Here is a 20,300-nt window from a genome sequence, read left to right as displayed (position 1 = left end):
CTTCAGGATGATCTACAACCTGTGTTTGTATGGTTTATTCTCAGGAGACTTTTTATTTTATTTTTTTAAGTAATTCAACTCTGTTTAAGAATTACCCCCAGCACATTATTGTCTTGGCTATGAGTACGTGGCTGAGTAGCTTGATTTTTTTTTTTTTTGGACCATAAAAGAAAAATAGGGATGAACATACTTTTCTTCTAGGTGATTCTTCTTTTTATGATTACAAATCATAAAAATTACATTTTTGATAAAAATGTCAAATAATATGCTACTAGGAAAAGATTTCAAGAAAGTACACATTTGGATATTTTTCTTTTAAAAAATATATTGATTGAATGATTCAACCAGTATTTACTGAGCACTATCCTATTTCAAGGTGCTACATTGTATAAATAGATAAAGGATACATGGATTGTCATTTCAGTGACATGAATACTGTCTTAGTATCAGCACTATATTGAATAAAGTACGTAAACATGTAAATTAATGGGTAAATATCCTATGGTTAAAGAAAAAATTGCTATAGTAGTTTCTTTATTGTTACTCTCTATTAGAAGTCATCCTCCCTTATTGACCTTTAACCACTGCCATTTATTGCTATAGCAGATAATTATGTTCTACTGCTACTTTTGGAAAGATATTCAAATGTTGACTATTATATCATTAAAACTAAGTGTTATACAGAATGATATCAACATTCTATGAGATTATAGAGGAAGGGCCAAATCTAATTCGGTGAAATCAGTGACTGTGTCTCAGAGGAAATGGCATGTATGGTATAACTAAAACAGTAGGTTGATTGTGCTAGAAAAGGAGGGAGATTGTTTCAGATCTGGTAAAGTTCTTCTTTATACATGATAGTCAGTTTTTTCAATCATTTTCCCTTATATGTATAGTACTTTCATGAGATGTTTTTATATACATTATTATTTTTAAAGTGAATACTATTCTTGACATCAGATATAATTATTATTAAATTCTCACACTTAGATTAAATTGCTTTCTCCAAGTATTATGGCAAATGGCACAAGTGAAGCGGTCAGTCAGATTGACTCTAAGTAAAGTACTTTCTCCAGAAATGAACATTGCCTCCTTTAATTATTTTTTATTAGATCATCATATTAGAGACAATGGCATTTACAATAATAAACATGTGGCTCTTTTGGTTAGTAGTGACTTTCAGTACTACTTCATGGTGATGTAACATGTTGAAACTTCTTGTTAATGTTAACATTTGTTAGATGGATTTATTTTTAAATTGTAATAATAACTTTATATAATACTGATACTCTATCAGATTTAGAAAAATTGATTATGAGCAACTTCTGTGTAAACCTTTGATACTCATTGTTTCAAATAATTTTAAAATTTGGTCTGTATTTTAAACATTTTATAGTATTTATTTTTTAGAGCAGTTTTTGATTTATAGCAAAATTAAAGGGCAGGTACAGAGATTTCCCTTGTGTGCCATGCCCCCACAAGTGCATAGCATCTCCAGTTATCAGCATCCTTATACAAAGAAGTGCATTGTTATAATTTATGAACTTATTCTATATTGACACATCAGAATCACTCAAAGTCCATAGTTTACATTAGGTTTACTGGTGGTGTTCGTTCTGTAGGTTCGGACAGATTTATATTGACAGGTTCCACCAATGTAGAATCATCAGAAGTAGTTTCACTGCCCTAAAAATCCTCTGTGCTTCCTAACTGCTGGTGACCATGGATCTTTTTACTGTCCCCACTGTGCCTTTCCCACAGTGTTGTACAGTTGGAATTATACAGTATGCAGCCTTTCCAGACTAGCTTTTTTCACTTAGTAATACACTTTAAATACCCTCCATGTGTTTTCATGGTTTGATAGCTCACTTCTCTGAAGTGATGAATAATACTCCATTTTCTGGATGTAACACAATTTATCAATTCCTCTACTGAAGAGCATCTTGGTTGCCTCCCAAGTTTTGGCAATTATGTATAACGTTCCTATAAACGTCCATGTGGCACTTTTTGTGTGGTCGGTTTACCTTTGAATCAGTTATTTTAATTGGCAGAGTTCTACAATAAGTTTAGGTGACCATGTTCTTCTAATAACTAGTAATGTATAAGAAGAAAGCAATAAAGTTCAAATGAGTAGAAAGTAAATTAATGTGTGTTTTGTTTTTAAAGTTATAATAGGTAATTTATTGTTGTAAAACTTTTAATTCTGAAGTATAAGGAGTAAAGAGTTGAATATGCCCTCATCCATACCACTCATCGATTCCATTTTTCCCACCTTACAGGTAACCACGGTTTACATTATAAAAATTGTTGAAAATCTCTAATTTCTTTATTTTAGATGAACAAAAATGTTAATAACATAGAGAATAGAACATCACATTTAATATATAAATATGCCTTTTATGTTATCACATGCTTCTTTTGGTTACCATCAAAGTCAGTTTTTAGAATTGAGGAATTCTATAGGTAAACTTTTGTTATCAGGAAAATTCACATATGGGAAGACACATTTGCTTTTAATTTTGGATGAATTGGGTACTTTGTAGTTGAATTTCCTTTTTCTTCAAGTAAAGATTTTATTGATATATATTATACTGAGAAATGGGCAGATTTTTGGGTTACAACCCAATTTTCACAAAGTGAATACATCCAAATATTCAATAAATAAAATTACTGTTGCTCCAAAAAGCCATCTTCGAATCACCAGTATCAACACCCTCCTGACTTTTAACAGATTCGTTTTATTTTTGAATAGTTGCAAGTATCTGTAATTGTATAAGTTAAAATGATCTAATATGATATTTTATAATCTCATATAGTTTTAATTTCAAGCAAGGAAATAAATAACCTTGAAAGTATTTTCTGTATATTTTTGTAAACCGATAAAGTACATTTCTGTTAAATAACTAGTATTGTTATACTCAGAATCCAGACCATTGTCAGTTCCTGTGAAAGCCATGCTGAGTATAACTGAAGGCTGTAAAAGTCCTGAAGAAAGAATGAAAGAATTTATTGGAGCAGTATGGAATGCCGTGAAGAGTCTCACACTGCAGGTAAAAAAACTTAGAAATATCATGGTTTTAGCTTCTATGACCCGTTATAACTTTCAGTAAAAGTTTTATCATTGCTAACACTCATGTAAACTATCTTATTTCCATAATTTAGGTGAAAACTATTGGTGCACTTCGCATATTACTAACAAATTTATATGAAACACATATCACATGCTCTTTCTACTATAGGTATAAAAATGCACACACTTCAAGATGTTCCTTGAATTAAAAATCAATTTATTCCACTTTTTATTTCTTTTAAGTATTATTTGAAAGATTTTAAATGCTCAATGTACAGATTATATTCTTACCTCAGTACTAAGATAAAAGTTTAATTGGAATTAAAATATGGAGGTTCACTTACGGAGGAGAGAAGGTGGGGCTGGGTGGAAGTTGGATAAAGGAGAAAAGCAGAAACAACTGTTATAGCATAAAGAATAAAAATAAATGTTAAAAAATAAAATGGTTTTCTAAATATTTTTCTACATAATCACAAATTAAATATGAAAATGATAATTTTAACTACTTAGTTTTTTATTGTAATTAAATTGTCTTCTTATTTTTACTTTTAAGTACTCATAATTTATTCTTATTGAATTAACCTCCTTTAATAGAGTGTTTTACCTGATGAAAATACACAAATAATGCTTACTAAATCTCAGAAATTAAGTAACTCAGCAGTTACACCTTTTAAGCTTTCGTATAGAATTTTTCTCTTTGAATAAGACATAAACGACTGATATCAAAAGCATTTTTATAGAATTTTATGTGTACCAGACAGAAATATTGCTTGAGTACTGGGGCCTTCCAGTTCTGTTTAAGATGTAGAAAAATGCAAAAAAAAAAAAAAAAGTTGCTCTCACATGAGGAGCAAGATCAATGATCTACAAATAATAACATGATGCCTCACCCACAGAAACTGCAAGATAACATTGGGCTGGCCAAAAAGCTTTCTTGTTTTCACTGTGCAATGGCTCTAGTAGTGCTTAGTTGCCTTTGACTTCATTCAAAACAATGTTGTTAGATTGTATTGTGACAACTGTCATACAGTGTGCATTAATTTATTTTTTAAATTGTTTTTTATTGATTATACTATTACAGTTGTCCCATTTTTTCCCCATTTGCTCCCCTCCACCCAACATCCCCCACTCCCTCAGGCAATCCCACACCATTGTTCATGTCCATGAGCCATGTGTGTAAGTTCTTTGGCTACTCCATTTCCTATGATGTACTTTACATCCCCATGGCTGTTCTGTAACTGCCTACTTGTCCTTCTTAATCCCCTCACCTCTTCACCCATTTTCCCTGTAAGTAACTAACTTCTTTTCTTTTGCTGCTTTTAAGATTCTCTCTTTTATCTTTAATCTTTGGCGTTTTAATTATGATGTGGCTTGGAGTGGGCATTTTTGCATCCATCTTGTTTGGGACTCTCTGTGTTTCCTAGGCTTGCATGTCTTCTTTTTTCACCAAGTTAGGGAAGTTTTCTTTCATTTTTTCAAATAGATTTCCAATTTCTTGTTCTTTCTCTTCTACTTCAGCACCCTTATGGTGCAAATGTTGGAACGCTTGAAGGTGTCCCAGAGTCTGCTTACACTATTCTTGTTTTCTTGGATCCTTTTCTCTTATTGTTCTGATTGGTTGTTTTTTTGCTTCCTTGTGTTCCAAATCATTGATTTGATTCTTGGCTTCATTCACTCCACTGTTGTTTCCCTATAAGTTGTTCTTATTTCAATTAGTTTATCCTTCATTTCTGACTGGATCTTTTTCATGCTGTTGAGGTCCTCACTAAGTTCCTTGATCTTTATAACTCTGCATCTGATAGATTGTCTGTCTCCAATTTGTTTAGTTCTTTTTCTGGAGTTTTGATCTGTTCTTCTCCTTGGGCCATGTTTCTTTGTTTCCTTATTTTGGAAGCCTCCCTATGTTTGTTTCTATATATTATGTAGAGATGCTGTGACTTTCTGTCTTCGTAGTGTGGCCTAATGTAGTCGGTGTCCTGTAGGGTCCAGTGAATGGCACAGCCTTTCATATCACCCAAGCCGGGTACTTTGAGGTGCACCCTTCATCCGGGCTGAATATACCCTTCTCTTGTAGTTGAGCCTTGATTGCTGTTGGCACGTCAATAGGAAGAATTTACCCAGGCCAGTCAGCTACAAGGACCAGCTGTGTCCACTGATCACCAACCTCTGTCCTTCATGGAGGATCAGCTGTGCAGGGCCGGGGTGGTGGTGCTCGAATGTGGTCTGTAGCTCTTCACTGGGTGTACAGGCTCTGGGGTTTCCCAGGGAGTGCAGGCCAAGGTCAGCCTCTATCTATGTTCTGCCCAAGTCACCCTGCATTAGTTATAAGGCAATCTGAGATCTCTGCTACTTGTGCTGGACTTGGAGGTTCCCAGACAAAGCCAAGCTGTGAATCTAGGCTGGCTGCTGCTAGTGCCAGGCCTGGGGCCACTTAGAAAGGGGTACAGAGGCTGGGGGCTCACTGAGACCAGCTGTTGCTTATCTGAGAGGATTTAGGAAGTTGTGCAGCATGAACTAAGACCAACCCTTCATATGGAATAGTAACTGTTAACAGCTTTCGTGGACCCGTAAGTTGGATGGGACAGAGTCTCAGGAGATCTCCTGGGCAGGGCAAACAGTGTTAGCCACGTTGATGGATTCTCAGATATGGCACCTGTCTGCTGGCTCTGTGGCTCTGTGGTGGTGTAGAGGGTTAAAAAAAGGGACAATGGCCTCTGCTCGCCTTTCTGTATGGAAGAAAGCTGTCCCCCAGCTCTCGCCTTGATGCCAGACACTTCAGTCCCTCCCTGTATGCCATTGCACTGGTGCCTTTTAAGCTGCGACCCTGGTGCTGGAGCTCAAAGGGAGTGAGTCTGAGTAGGTGAGTCCGTGTGTGGGTTCTTTAAGAGGAACTACTTGGGTTTCCAGAAGTTTCTTCTACTGACTCAGTTCCCACTGGTTTTTGTAGCCAGAAGTTATGGGGACTTTTCTTCCTGGCACTGGAACCCTTTGCCAGGAGGCCTGGTGTGGGGCTGGGACTCCCTGTTCCTGTGATATCTTTCCCAAATTTTTATCCACCACATGTGGATGTGGAACCAGCCTGTTCTGTGTCTCTGCCCTTCCTATCAGTCTGGATTGATGTCGTTTCTTTAATTCTATCGTTGTCAGACTTCCATTCACTTGGTTTCTGATGGTCTGAGTGATAGTTGTTTTATAGTTCAGTTGTAATTTTGATGTGGTTGTAAAGGGAGGAGTGCTGTGTTTACCTGTGTCACCATTTTGTCCAGTCATTCATCAGTGTGCATTTAAAACTTACAAAAATTGGTGAATTTTTGTGTAGTCATTTTAATATTGAAGATGAAAGAAAATATGCAACATTTTTGGCGTATTTTGCTTTATTATTTCAAGAAAGGTACAAATGCAACTGAAATGCAGAAAAAGATTTGTGCAGTGTATGGAGAAGGTGCTGTGACTGATCGAACATGTCAAAAGTGGTTTGCGAAGTTTTGTGCTGGAGATTTCTCGCTGGACAATGCTCTACAATTGGGCAGACCAGTTGAAGTTGATAAGAGATCAAATTGAGACTTTAGTTGAGAATAATCAATGTTATACCACAAGCCAGATAGCCAACATACTCAAAATATCCAAATCAATAAAGTTATTGGTAAAAATGAAAAATGTTTCTTTTATATTACAAAAAACATCATACAGACTTTTTGGCCAACCCAATACATATTTGCTATTTTTAGTTGCTACCTTTGTGGTAATTTGTTGTGCAGCATAGAAAAATAAAGACAGAGACATTATGCATAACTATAATATATTCTGATTACCATAATGAAAACTTACCTATCCAAAGAGTTTTCAGAAATATATATAGAAACATTTCCAGTTGCCTATTATCAGTTTGTGAAATGCGATTATTTGAAATACTATGAATACATGAGCCAGTAAATTGGACATTGGCAATCCTTTTCAGCCTCTCTTTTCTGGTCATGTTGTTTATGAGAAAATTAGGAGAAGGGTGAGAGGGAGAAAGGGTGTTTTCTCATTTTTTTGATGTTGTTTTAACTCTCACCTTGCTGGAAATATGACCGTTTCACAGATATCAGCTATGTCTCACCAATCTCAGCCAGCACTAGGCCTTTTACAACTAATATATTCTTGACAGCTACTTGTGTTGACTCCTGTTCCCCTCCTCTAGAGTTTCCTTCGATGCACTGTTGGCATTAGAAATGACAGATGAGACCACAGGAAAGCAGGAGACATTTAGTGCTTTTATGTTGTTTGTGATTGTAAAAGCCAGAAAATAAACAGTGCTCTTAAGATGTTGCTGACCATTTGTAGACAATGTTAATTTCTTTAATTTATGATAAAACACTGTCTCCTTATATTATAATCTCTTTCATTGTATATCATTCAGTCCTCCTATAAACACTTATCCATGCCATCCATGTTAGAGCTTAACTGTACCATTTGTGTTTTGCTCTTGATTACTAATGATATTTATTCACTTAAAGATGTATAGTTTTTATTTTGGTAAAATCCTTAATCTCAGGGTAAACCCATTATTGATGGGGATGAGACTGGCACATGAGAAATTCTTTTGCAGATATACTCTCTCAATTTGGTTAAATTCAGTCTGTATTCTTACTCTTATCTGTGGTCACAAGAAAATCACTTGAGAAGTCTTCTTTCTTATCTCTTGTGTTTCTAGATAATGCCCGCATATGCTCTTCTGATTTCACTGATCTAATACATTTTGTTTCTATTTAAATCACTGATAAAATAAGCATTTTTTTTACTGATTAATGCTACCTATCATCTTGATACATATTATTTTAATGATCTTCTAGAAAGTAATCTGTGTTGCATTTAGCAGTCTGTAAAGGTAAATACCAAAAGACTAGTAAGTAGTTGAGAAGATGAGTAACTCCCAAGAGCACATATCTCTACTATAATGATTATGTAAATAATAGTGAACTAATCTGACTATAGTTCAATCTGAAGTTCTAAGCTATGGTTTGACACAAATAATACTTTATGAAAAAAGGAATAATCTACATATAAGCTCTCTCTCTAGCACTTTATCCTGTATATCATACTTTTCTTTAGCATTGTAAGCCAGCTAGCTGTCTTCAGGGGTTAATGGTATCCTGATTTCACTGAATTGTGACTAAAAACTATGGAAGGAAAAGTATAATTTACTTTTCTGCGACTTATTCAGTGCATAATATACCTTCACAGACAACATCCATCTTGAATTTTGATGTATAACCTGCTAACAAAATTTGCCTTCTTTTGACTTTGTTACCTACAGCTTTCTCTCCTAAGTAACACACCTCCTTTCTTCTTTTGCTCAAATTTCCTTCTCTATTTTAATGAAAGTGCTTTGATAAAGTAAGCATGTATAGCATTCATTCATTTTTCATATATATTCTTATAATATAGTGCGACTCTAGCAGATCTCTTGGAGTTTATGTGTCTCTTTAAAATTAATTGCTTTGTGCTGTCCTTAGAGATAGCTCTGGAGTTTGTGAAGAAGGTGGAATATAATTTCAAGAATTGCTCCAAGGTCCTGTTGCTCCGTAAATATCCATCTTGGCTTTCTGAAATTCCATATATCCTTCCTTTTTTTCAATTTTTTCTTTTTATTACATTTATTGAGGCAACATCGGTTAATCAAATTATATAGGTTTCAAGCGTACAGTTCTATGATACGTCATCTGTATATTGCGTTGTGTCTTTACTACCAAAAATCAAATTTTTTTACCATGTAGTTGACCTCCTTAACTCTTCATGTATTTTTTCTGATAAATCTTTTGTTTTCAAAAAATCATATTAAAAGATAGTTAATAATCATAAGCACGTTAACCTTTTAATGCCCTAGTATAAACTTGTTTATTTTAAAAAACAACTAGGAATACATTATGGAATGCACTTATTATTCTTTCATTTAGTCTCACATTCAGCACTTAATTTTTATTATATGTCAAGGCTAGGTGGTGAGTAGATGGTCTAGACAACAAAACAAGAGCTGTTCTATTGGGAGCACCTTGTGGGGAATCTCTCTTAGAGGGATCCTTAGAAGACTCTAGGGTCCCAAGGGAAATGGGAACGTCAGAGGAAATGTCATTTACTGAAAGGATGCTTAGGGCAGGCACTGCCTGCTTCATGATGAATTTAGATACTGTCCCAGATGAGTATTTACTGATTTGTAGAAGACACTATTATGTTATCTATAATATAACAACTACCAAGAATATTTAGCTGTTTGAAGTTTAATTTGGTCCTAAAAGTTATCTCCTAATGATATAAGTAGTTTTATTAAAAGTAAACTCATTCCCTGTTATCTGTTCCACAAAAACTATTAAATTAGTGTAGGTATCCTTTATTGATATCACTTCGAGAAGTTGTGTAACGGGATAAAAAAGATGATATTAGGTTACATGATTATTTGATAGCTCTAGGAAAAATCTTCCAATTTCAGGTTCCAAGTGATGTAAGAAATCCTTAGTCCTGGCTGGAAGGCTCAGTTAGTTGTGCGTTCGATTCCCAGTCAGGGCACATGCCTAGGTTGAGGGTTTGTTCCCCTGTCAGGGCATGCACAGGAGGCATCCTATCAATGTTTCTCTCTCACATTGGTTCCCCCTTCTTCACACCTTCCTTTCTTTCTAAAAGTAATGAAAAAATGTCCTCAGGTGAAGATTTAAAGAAAAAGAAATCTTTATGATATTTGTAAGATCACATGAATATCCCACAGTATAACATATACTGAAAAACATCCTCTTCTGCCCAGGATGAAGTAACAAGCTTAAAGAGCCATGGGCCCAGGAAATAAGAATGCTAAACTGTAAGGGAGTGGTCATAGTATATTAGGAAAGGTTAGAGAGTTAATGGAAGCCAAGGATGTGTAGAATTTCTGGGAGCCAGTGGTCAGCAGTATCAAATTCTGTGTGTCAGCTATGGGCTTGACTTTATCTATCTGCAGTATGAAGTGGTTAGATTAAATAATTTTTGGTCATTTCCAATTCTAACATTCTTGTGGGATTCATTTAGTTCTTTTGCTTATTTTATAATGATGTACGTAATGCTTTCATTAGCTTTAACACCAACAATGAGGTTTATCTTACATGTCATGAATTAGTTATAAGTAGGGATACTGATATTCAGCATTTTTCTTTTTTAAAAGAATTTTAATTGTGGTAAAATACACATAATAAAATTTACCATCTTAACCATTTCTAACTTTACAGTTTAGTTTGATGTTCCTTCTTTGACTAAACTTATCGGGCATGAATTAACATGTAATTACAGGAATACTATGCTATATCTTTGTATAGTTATTTTGAATATGATCTAGGTACTTTGCTTGCCTCACCCTAGTCTTGGCCTTGTATTGTACATATTATAGTTAGACATTTCTAGATATTAATGTATTTTTGAAAAGTTACTAGATAAAACTTGATTCTGATTAAGTGATTAAAATATGGGCCCTAAAATTATTCTGAGTTTTTTTTAGAATAGTGTCCATTTTCCAAAATGTTTTACGAATCAAAATATAAAACATAAAACCCTGAAGTTGTCATTAGAAAGAACAGAACATCGTAACTTAAAGCCATCAAAGGGTTATGCTTTTAGTGGACATTTGAGCAAGTAAATGTATTTGGAATCAGAGTTTCTGGAAAGTTGATCTTTGAAGCCAAAGTTCATATTTTCTAAGTCCATGTTATTTTATATTAATGATAGAAAGACTTGAATCACATAAAGACATAAACGATATTTGTTTTTCAGAGGGAAAAGGAACTTACACTCATACTTCATTATGGTAGATTATTTTATAGTACTACATGTATTCTTGAACAATTAAAAAAAATACATATATATATATATAAAACTTCATTTAGGGGCCTTTTCACAGTAGATTAACATAAACTAAATTGTTCTTTGCAGTTTTTCTCTATCTGCTGATTAGCCAAGATCCTGTGTTTTACACTTCAAAAACTACCTTTTTATCCAGAAAAGCACGTAATTGGCAATGGCATGCAATTGACAAAATAAAGTGCTCTGGCCTGGAATTCACTAATAAAGGAGAACGCACCCCTAGTGTTTGCCAAGCTTAGTTTTCTTGTCTTTTATATTGAAGATAAGATAATGTTGATGTCCTATGTCATTTCTTCGGTGTTTTTTGTACTTTTTGAAGTCTTCTGAGTGTATAGTATAGTGTAGTGGACTTTTTTTTTTTCCATACTAAGTATCCTTGTCTCCTTCTTCTGCTAATAATGCTCTGTTACTTCTGTAGGGAACCATTTCCCACATTTTGTGTGATTTTGGTGAGAGTACAAAAGTGTTTCAAGTACCATATAAGCCAAGTTAAGGTAGACCAATTGAATGTTTTCTCCCAGGAATTACATATAGAACATGACCAGTGATGGTATAATGATATTGCATGACACACTTCATGTCCTCATGCCCACTGGACTTCTTGGCTTATCTTCAGGATTAAATAAGAGTAGACATTTCAGGCTAGACACATCAAAGGTTAATCACCTTAATTGTAAAACTAATTTTTTACATATAATGCCTAAAATTTTGCTCACAGGACCATATTTTTATATACCATATATTTTGCTCCATGAGATGCACCCCCCCCAAAGGTGGGGGGGATGTTTGTGCGTCTTATGGAGTGAATATTGCATTGCAGACCATGATGTGTATTACCTGACCTGTCAGCGGTGGTGACAGCTGTTAGAAGAGGAAGTGGTGGGCCCATGTGAAACCCCTGGGGATGCTTGAATGTCCCACTTTACTGCTGAATCTCAGGGCGTCTGGTAGTATGAAGATAGTGAAGAAAGTGATATCAGTGATTGTGAGCAACTGAGCTTCATAAATTCTAACACTAGCAATGATGAGTTCTTGTGGTTCCAAGAAAACTAGAAGAATACTTGAACCTTTATAAAGTCTCTCCTCATTTGTTAATGACAGTGATGATGGTTCTTAATACCACTGTTGACTGCTGTTCACATGGTTGAAATATTAATTTGTTATATTTTATTAAATATTTTAGTACACCATTTGGTTCAGAATATTTTTTTTCTTGTTTTCCCCCTCTAAACCGAGGTGTGTCTTATGGTCAGGTGCATCTTATAGTGCGAAAAATGCAGTATATACGTTGAGAAAATAACAGCAATTGCATGTAGTTTGTTAGAAGGAAGAAATCTGAAATACAAATCTAGGAATCTCTTTGTGTCTTCCCTTGACAAGTATTTATAAAAGAGTCGTCGTCGGCAGCCGTCCATCTCGAGAGACGATGGTGTAGCTTCTTAAGAGTCTATCTGCACCGCCGAGAATGGTTGTGCAGTCCGACTCGGGAGTGACATGTTATCTGTCTCCTCCCGTGTTGAATCGACATCTTGCGATGACGCTGGAGTGTCCTCTCCAGTGAAGCTGAAGCTACAGAGCCTGGGCAGGGTGATATGGAGGGTCTGCTGTTGCCCATGCAGCAGACCCCCCCTCTCTTCGCAGCTGAAGGATCCAAGGGAAAGACAAGAGTCAATACAGCTTGGCTTCAGGTGTGCCGCAGGAGTTGCCGGTGTTGACTACAATGTCAAACCGCCTTAGGGACTCCGGCTCTGGATTTTCTGTCGGGGTTTACTCCCTTAGCCTTTCCCCTGAAGAGGTAGGTATGCCGCAAGGCAGCGGAGGTTTTTTGGAGTCAGAGTTTTCCTTCTCTGATGTGCCCTGACTGGAAGATCGAACCAGCGACACTTAGCTCGCAGGCCGACGCTCAATCCACTGAGCCAAACCAGCCAGGGTTTTATAGAAAGAGTATAGAGATATATACCACTCCCTCTGGAAAAGAAGAAAACCAATGTTCAATTTTGAGGTTTTTAACTTAATACACTAAATAGTTATATTTAGATTTCTGCTGTGTATAACCTTCCCAAGGCATTTTCACAGTTTATTGAAAATTTATAAAATAGGAAAACTGTGACTTGGGTAATTCTATATTTGTTGTATTACAAATGAAATATTTTGTTCAACTCTATGTACATAGATAGTTCAACCATAAGCAATAGCATTTTTTTTTTAATTTTTTTTATTTATTTATTTATTTTTTTTATTTTGGTTTTTCAATTACAGTTGTCCCCTTTTCCCCCAATTTCTCTCCCCCACCCAGCCCACCCCCTCTCCCGCAATCATATCCCTCCCTGTTGTCTATGTCCATGAGTCTTTTATACAGGCTCTTTAATTAAACCCTTCCCTTACTTATCCCCCTTCTCTCCCTCTCCCCTCCCCCCTATTGACTGCTATTCTGCTTTTTGTTCTATTTAGTTCCTTTGTTTGTGTTGTTCTTTAGTTTCCTGTATTAGATGATATCATATGGTATTTTTCTTTCTTTGCCTGGCTTATTTCACTAAGCATAATTCTCTCTAGTTCCATCCATGTTGTTGCAAATGGTAGGAGTTCCTTCTTTCTTTCTGCTACATAGTATTCCATTGTGTAAATGTACCACAGTTTTTTGATCCACTCATCTACAGATGGGCACTTAGGTTGTTTCCAGCACTTAGCTATTGTAAACAGTGCTGCTATGAACATAGGGGTGCATAAGTTCTTTTGAATTGGTGTTTCAAGATTCTTCGGGTATAATCCTAGTAGTGGAGTCGCTGGTTCAAAAGGCAGTTCCATTTTTAATCTTTTGAGGTAATTCCATACTGTTCTCCATAGTGGTTGCACCAGTCTGCATTCCCACCAACAGTGCAGTAGGGTTCCCGTTTCTCCACATCCTCGCCAGCACTTGTTGCTTGTTGATTTGTTGATGATGGCCATTCTGACTGGTGTAAGGTGGTATCTCATTGTGGTTTTTATTTGCATCTCCCTGATGGCTAATGATGTTGAGCATTTTTTCATGTGTCTATGGACCTTCTGTATGTCCTCTTCGGAGAAGTGTTTGTTCAGGTCCCTTGCCCATTTTTTAATTGGGTTGTTTGTTTTCTTGATGTTGAGTCGTATCAGCTCTTTATATATTTTGGAAATCAGTCCCCTGTCTGTGATGTCATTGGCAAATATGTTTTCCCATATGGTTGGTTTCCTTTTCAATTTGCTGTTGTTTTCTTTTGCTGAGCAGAAACTCTTCAGTTTGATGTAATCCCATTTATTTATTTTTTCCTTTATTTCTCTTGCTTTAGGAGATGTATCCGTGAAGAGATTGTTACGTGAGATATCTGATATTTTCTTGCCTATGTTTTCCTCTAGGACTTTTATGGTGTCACGGCTTACATTTAAGTCTTTGATCCATCTTGAGTTTATTCTCGTGTGTGGTGTAAGTTGGTGGTCTAGTTTCATTTTTTTGCAGGTCCCTATCCAGTTCTCCCAGCACCATTTGTTAAAGAGGCTCTTCTCACTCCATTTTATGTTCCTTCCTCCTTTATCAAAGATTAGTTGACCATAGAGGCCTGGGTTTATTTCTGGACTCTCTATTCTGTTCCACTGATCTATATGTCTGTTCTTATGCCAGTACCATACTGTTTTGATTACAGTGGCTTTGTAGTATTGTTTGATATCTGGTGTTGTGATTACTCCTGCTGTGTTCTTCTGTCTCAAGATTGCTTTTGCTATTCGGGGTCTTTTTTGGTTCCATATGAATTTATGGAGTATTTGTTCTAGGTCTGTGAAATATGTCATTGGTATTTTAATAGGGATTGCATTGAATTTGTAAATTGCTTTGGGTAGTATGGCCATTTTGATGATGTTGATTCTTCCCATCCAAGAACATGGTATTTGCTTCCATTTATTTGTTTCTTCCTTAATTTCTTTCTTCAATGTTATGTAATTTTCAGAGTACAGGTCTTTTATCTCTTTGGTTAAGTTTACTCCTAGGTACTTTATTTTTCTTGTTGCTATAGTAAATGGTATTTTCTTTTTTGTCTCTGTCTCTGCTAGCAATAGCATTTTAAAACAAAAGAACTATAATAACTTCTATAAATCCCTGAGGGTTAATATATGGATCTATCATGTAATAGATATTTACTATATGTTTATGACTTTATTTACTTAGCAAACATTTAGATGGCAGTTATTATGTTACACCTTTCTATCAATGCTTACTTCACTGCATTTCGTCGTCGGCAGCCGTCCGTCTCGAGAGACGATGGTGTAGCTTCTTAAGTGTCTATCTGCACCGCCGAGAATGGCTGTGCAGTCCGACACGGGAGTGACACGGCATCTGTCTCCTCCCGTGTTGAATTGACATCTTGCGATGACGCTGGAGTGTCCTCTCCAGTGGAGCTGAAGCTACAGAGCCTGGGCAGGGTGATATGGAGGGTCTGCTGTTGCCCATGCAGCAGACCCCCCCTCTCTTCGCAGCTGAAGGATCCAAGGGAAAGACGGAGTCGATACAGCTTGGCTTCAGGTGCGCCGCAGGAGTTGCCGGTGTTGACTACAACGTCAAACCGCCTTAGGGACTCCGGCTCCGGATTTTCTGTCGGGGTTTACTCCCTTAGCCTTTCCCCTGAAGAGGTATGCCGCAAGGCAGCGGAGGTTTTTTGGAGTCAGAGTTTTCCTTCTCTGATGTACCCTGACTGGAAGATCGAACCAGCGACACTTAGCTCGCAGGCCGACGCTCAATCCACTGAGCTGCATTTACAGATGAGAAAACTGAAGTTGTGGACAGTTCAAATAACTTGTCAAAGGTCCCAGGCTGGAGTTAAACTCAACTCCTGACAAGTCAATTTTTTAAATTACCCTACCAGGTTGTTCCTGTGGGACAAAATGATGAACATGAATTAAACAATTATTTTAAATTAACATCTGTATCTGATGCTGAGGAAATAATTGTGTTCATTTATTAATTTAAGACCTAGCACATGCTCGGCACTGTAGTATGTATTGAGACTGTAGAGTGAACAAATAGGGAGTGTCTGATGTTACATGGCTTGTGTTCTATCAAACATTCTGTAAGGCTGTAGGTTTTTTAAAACCCTATTGTTTCAAGTTTTTTAAGCATTGGGACTGTGTCTTTTGTCTCTGTGTTCCTGACTTCCAGACCAGTTCATGGCAAATATTAAAGAATTGATGAATAAGAAAAGAGAACATGAATGAAGTGACACCCTGAAATGTTTTCTAATCTTTGTTTTTTATTTGAAACTGTTTCCTGGAAAATAAAATATGTACATACAGAGAACATTTCACAGGGAGCATTTCATTCTCTAGCAATTTTGTAAAATATAATTATCACTAAAGTTTTAAGTTTTAAGAACGAGAAGCATGTTATTTGGTAATGAGAAATAGAACCATTATTTAAAAGGGCAGAGAATATAGAATAACATTTAGAGAATTTAATGTAAAGTGTTATGTATGATAGATAGTGGGCTAAATAAAATATTCAGATTAATATGTAAGTGAAACCTGTTTTAGTCTCCTCTTTTTAACTGAGTTGTATTACAGTATAGAGCTCACAAATTAGAAAAATCTAAGTTTACCATACCTTACATATGGGAGTACACAAAGACATATATCTTTTCAAATGTCACATAAACTTAAAACTTCAGAAAAAAGTACATGACAGTCGTTTTACTTATTAAAATAAGAATACTGAATAATTTCTACTTTATTGGTTTATTCTCAGTATATAATATTTAGATATGTAGCCCCTGACCTAATAGGAATCAAAATAGAGGTGGTTCTACTTCAAGAATTTGTAATCCCTTCTCTTTAACACATGAATGTGTTCAATATTGGGGAAAGAACACGTTGCTACCAAAACTGAAATAAGATCCTTGAAACAGAAAGGATGTTGCCATGGAAAAATGAAGTAACACTCAGTGCAGCTGTGATGCATTAATGAATAGGATATTTTTTTAAAAGATCATTTGTGTTTGGTGTGGCTCAGAGGGTCCCAACCAGATGGTTTCCATGAACATGATCTGACCCCCAGTTTGAGGACTTCTTACTGGCAGATTACTTCATTTTCTTTCCCTTGGATTGTCAGATCCTTACATTAATGCAGAATTTACTGCTGCAGATTTCTATTCACTCACATAAATCATTCAAGATTTTACATTAAAACCACAATTTTAGACATACAGTTTAACAGTTATTTTAAAAGTGTAAAAAGATTTATGTGAAGGCTTTAGTATAATAGATGTAACATTTTAAGTTTGAGCAATTTGGATTATGTATATGTTTTGGTTCTTATCATTAAGAAATCCTCAAAACATATATCATGTTTAGAAAGTTGTTATGTATCTCATGCTAATATATCGGTGATTCTGTATGCATTGCTAAGGTTGTTAAATTTGATGAAATATTTCTGAATTAGTGGAATTTTCGTGTATATTGATTTTGAAAATTATGCCACAAATTAAATTTGTTTCTAAGGGCTTATATAGGGATATGATTATATATGGTAGTGTATTTAATTAATTGAAAGCATTTTTTAACATAGCATTACTACCTATATGAAGTGTAAAATTCTGATGCTTTATAGTTTGACTTTGTAACCATAATCTATGTAGGAGAATATGCTCTCAGTGTGCCATTTTAACTTCCACAATTGAACATCAATAATGATGTATGTTAAAAATTTAAAAACTTAAGTCTGAGACAATATACACTTCTATTTCAGAAAATATGTTGGAATTTTAAATCAATTACCTACTTAACATATACACACTTATATTATCTAAGCTTTAAGATAAAAATTCTAAAACTAAAAATGAACTCATATCCCATGAACCAATGTATTTATTTTTGCAAAATTTTACTTATATCTTTCTTCACTGAATTCATCAGTTTGTCCATGCACAGAACTGTTGAAGTAAAGATGAGTTAAGTTCGCTTATTTATAAGGCTGGGAAATTATTTATTGTAACAAGGAATTCCAGACTTGTTACATATTGTTTTGCTCTCACTAAGGAATATATTAGCTCCAAGAGAAGTAATGTTACTGTATTCTTAGTTATCATTTGTAAAATATAGTATCTTTGCTAATATAATTTGCTATACTATCCAAGCATTTATCAAGCAAGCACATTTTATTTTTTATTATACTTTCATATAATACTAATGTATGCCAAATATTTTATAGAAAATTAACAGTTCATACTTTTCATTTTAAAAATAATACAAATATGCTAGTCTTTTTGGGCAATTTACTAACCAGGTAGAGAATATTACTTAATAAGAACCAACTAAGACTAGTAGACTTTAACCTACTTTGCTTTTGAATTAAGAACTCATGATGAGCCCTGGCTGGTGTGGCTCAGTGGATTGAGCGCCAGCCTGTGGACCTGGAAGTTGTTGGTTCAATCCTGGTTGGGGCACATGCCAGGGTTGCAGACCAGGTCCCAGTTGAGGGTATGAGAGGCAACCATACATTAATGTGTCTCTCATTCTCTTTCTCCTTTCCTTCCCCTCTCTCTCAAAATAAAAATAAATGAAATCTAAAATAATAATAATACTAATGAGATGAAGTCAAATTTTGATTTGGGCCTGATTAGTCTTTATTTTAGCTCACTTAAGGGCCTAGCAAGCTAAGTATACCGGGACTAGGGAAGCAATACCACAGTTTAAGTTATAATTTGAAGTCTGATAATAGCAAGAAATACACTCTGTTTTTTAAGTCTTTTGAATTTTGTTCATTACCAGGCATCTGTTTATATATAACAAATGTGATACACACACACACATACTTGAGTCTTGATATATATACATGCATATAAAAAGAGAAAGTATGGGCTATAAACATGCTCTGTTTTAATGTTTGCCTAGCGATATAATCTGAACATTTTAAACCTTTTTTTCTTATATTTTAGTCTGTAAAGTAAAAAAGGAAGGCCCAAATTCACATAGAAATATCAGTTTGTGGGCCTTTTTTGTTGTTGTTGTTAAGTAAGAGCAGTAAAATGCTAGTCAGTTCTAAGGGCTTTAGATGGTGTTAACAAAATCTAATGAACTGCAAAAGAAGGAGGTTTTTCTCACCTTTTATGCCAGCACATTTTGTAACTCAATTATGTTTTTTGGAAAGAACTGTGGATAGGCAGATATGTTTTCATCTCATGTTACTGTGCCCTTTTGATCAAGTTTATAGCAAAAAAAGAAACCTTCATGTATGCAATATTTTATTTGCTTGCCTGTTTCTTCTGGTAAAGATATAGTGTTTGAGGGTTTGTTTACTTCCAAATTTAGTCTGATCCAGATATTTTAATTCTACTTTTCTTTTCTAGCTTGAAGTGCAGTCTTGTTGTGTGTTCATTCCAAATGATAGCCTGCCTTCCCCAAGTACAATTGTATCTGGTGACATTCCTGGAACAGTAAGAAGTTGGTACCATGGACAAACTGCCATGCCAGGAATGCTTGTCCTCTGCTTGCCTCACATAAAGATTATTAGTGCTGGCCACAAGTATATGGAGCCTCTGCAGGAGATTCCATTTGTCATTCCAAGACCCATCCTTGAAGAAGGTATGTTTAAAGAAATTATTTTATGGTTATTATATTTTATACTGATATTTTTAATTTTGTTGTTTTTAAAAATTTGTTAGTGCATATATAAATCAGTCTCCTACTGAAAGGTCTACATGAAAATAAACTAAGTGATCTACAAACGTGATCTAAAACAAGGTTTATGAAGTAAATAAACATGAACTAAGTGATACTCTATTGACATCCACCTTTCAATCATCATAATAAATTATATATATATATGTAAATGGAGACTATGTACAAAAGATTATATACAATATAGTATAATCATTAAAATGCTAAACAAACAAACAAAAAAACTAAACAGATAAAATTAACTTGAGAAGGAAGTTGGTTTCAGATGTGTGCATTGGGCTGAACTAAGACTGTTGAGTAGGTTGATCTTAATTTAAGCCACTTAACTTATGAATGGCTATGTTACAACATATATAAATATTCAAATGAATATATTACTTATTTATATCAAGCATAATGTATACCTAGATTTCTCATTTATTTAGATAAAGTAAATAATTTTGTGATGATTGGAGCCATGACTCTTTCTTTAATAAATTCCTGATTCCTGATATTGCAGTCTTTTCAGTTGCAAATTCATACCCTTTTGAACTTTGATATATTTGTCTCAAACGGTATGTGAACCTGGAAAAGTTTTAAGTCTCAAAGTAAATAATGTGAATTTATGTTTTAATAACAAGGTATAAATTTTTGACAGTGCTAAACAGGTCAACACCTTGTTCATATTATTAGAATGTAAGTGTATGAATCCTGA

General features: G+C 35.0%; 1 protein-coding gene across 1 annotated transcript in view; it reads left to right on the top strand.

Moving 5' to 3' along the window:
• The window catches only part of VPS13B (vacuolar protein sorting 13 homolog B), a 714,607-nt gene that overhangs the window by 295,529 nt on the left and 398,778 nt on the right, over positions 1 to 20,300 (top strand). Inside the window, exons 22-23 of the mRNA XM_090283521.1 lie at positions 2,923 to 3,050; positions 19,276 to 19,510. Coding sequence (XP_090139647.1) covers positions 2,923 to 3,050; positions 19,276 to 19,510 — 363 coding nt within the window. The remainder of the gene's footprint in view (positions 1 to 2,922; positions 3,051 to 19,275; positions 19,511 to 20,300) is intronic.

This window comes from Furipterus horrens, unplaced genomic scaffold (assembly GCF_987537825.1).
Source record: "Furipterus horrens unplaced genomic scaffold, mFurHor1.1.pri manual_scaffold_7, whole genome shotgun sequence".
Taxonomy (NCBI): Eukaryota; Metazoa; Chordata; class Mammalia; order Chiroptera; family Furipteridae; genus Furipterus; species Furipterus horrens.
Note: the sequence above shows the minus strand (reverse complement) of the source record. Positions and strands in the feature narration are given on the sequence as shown.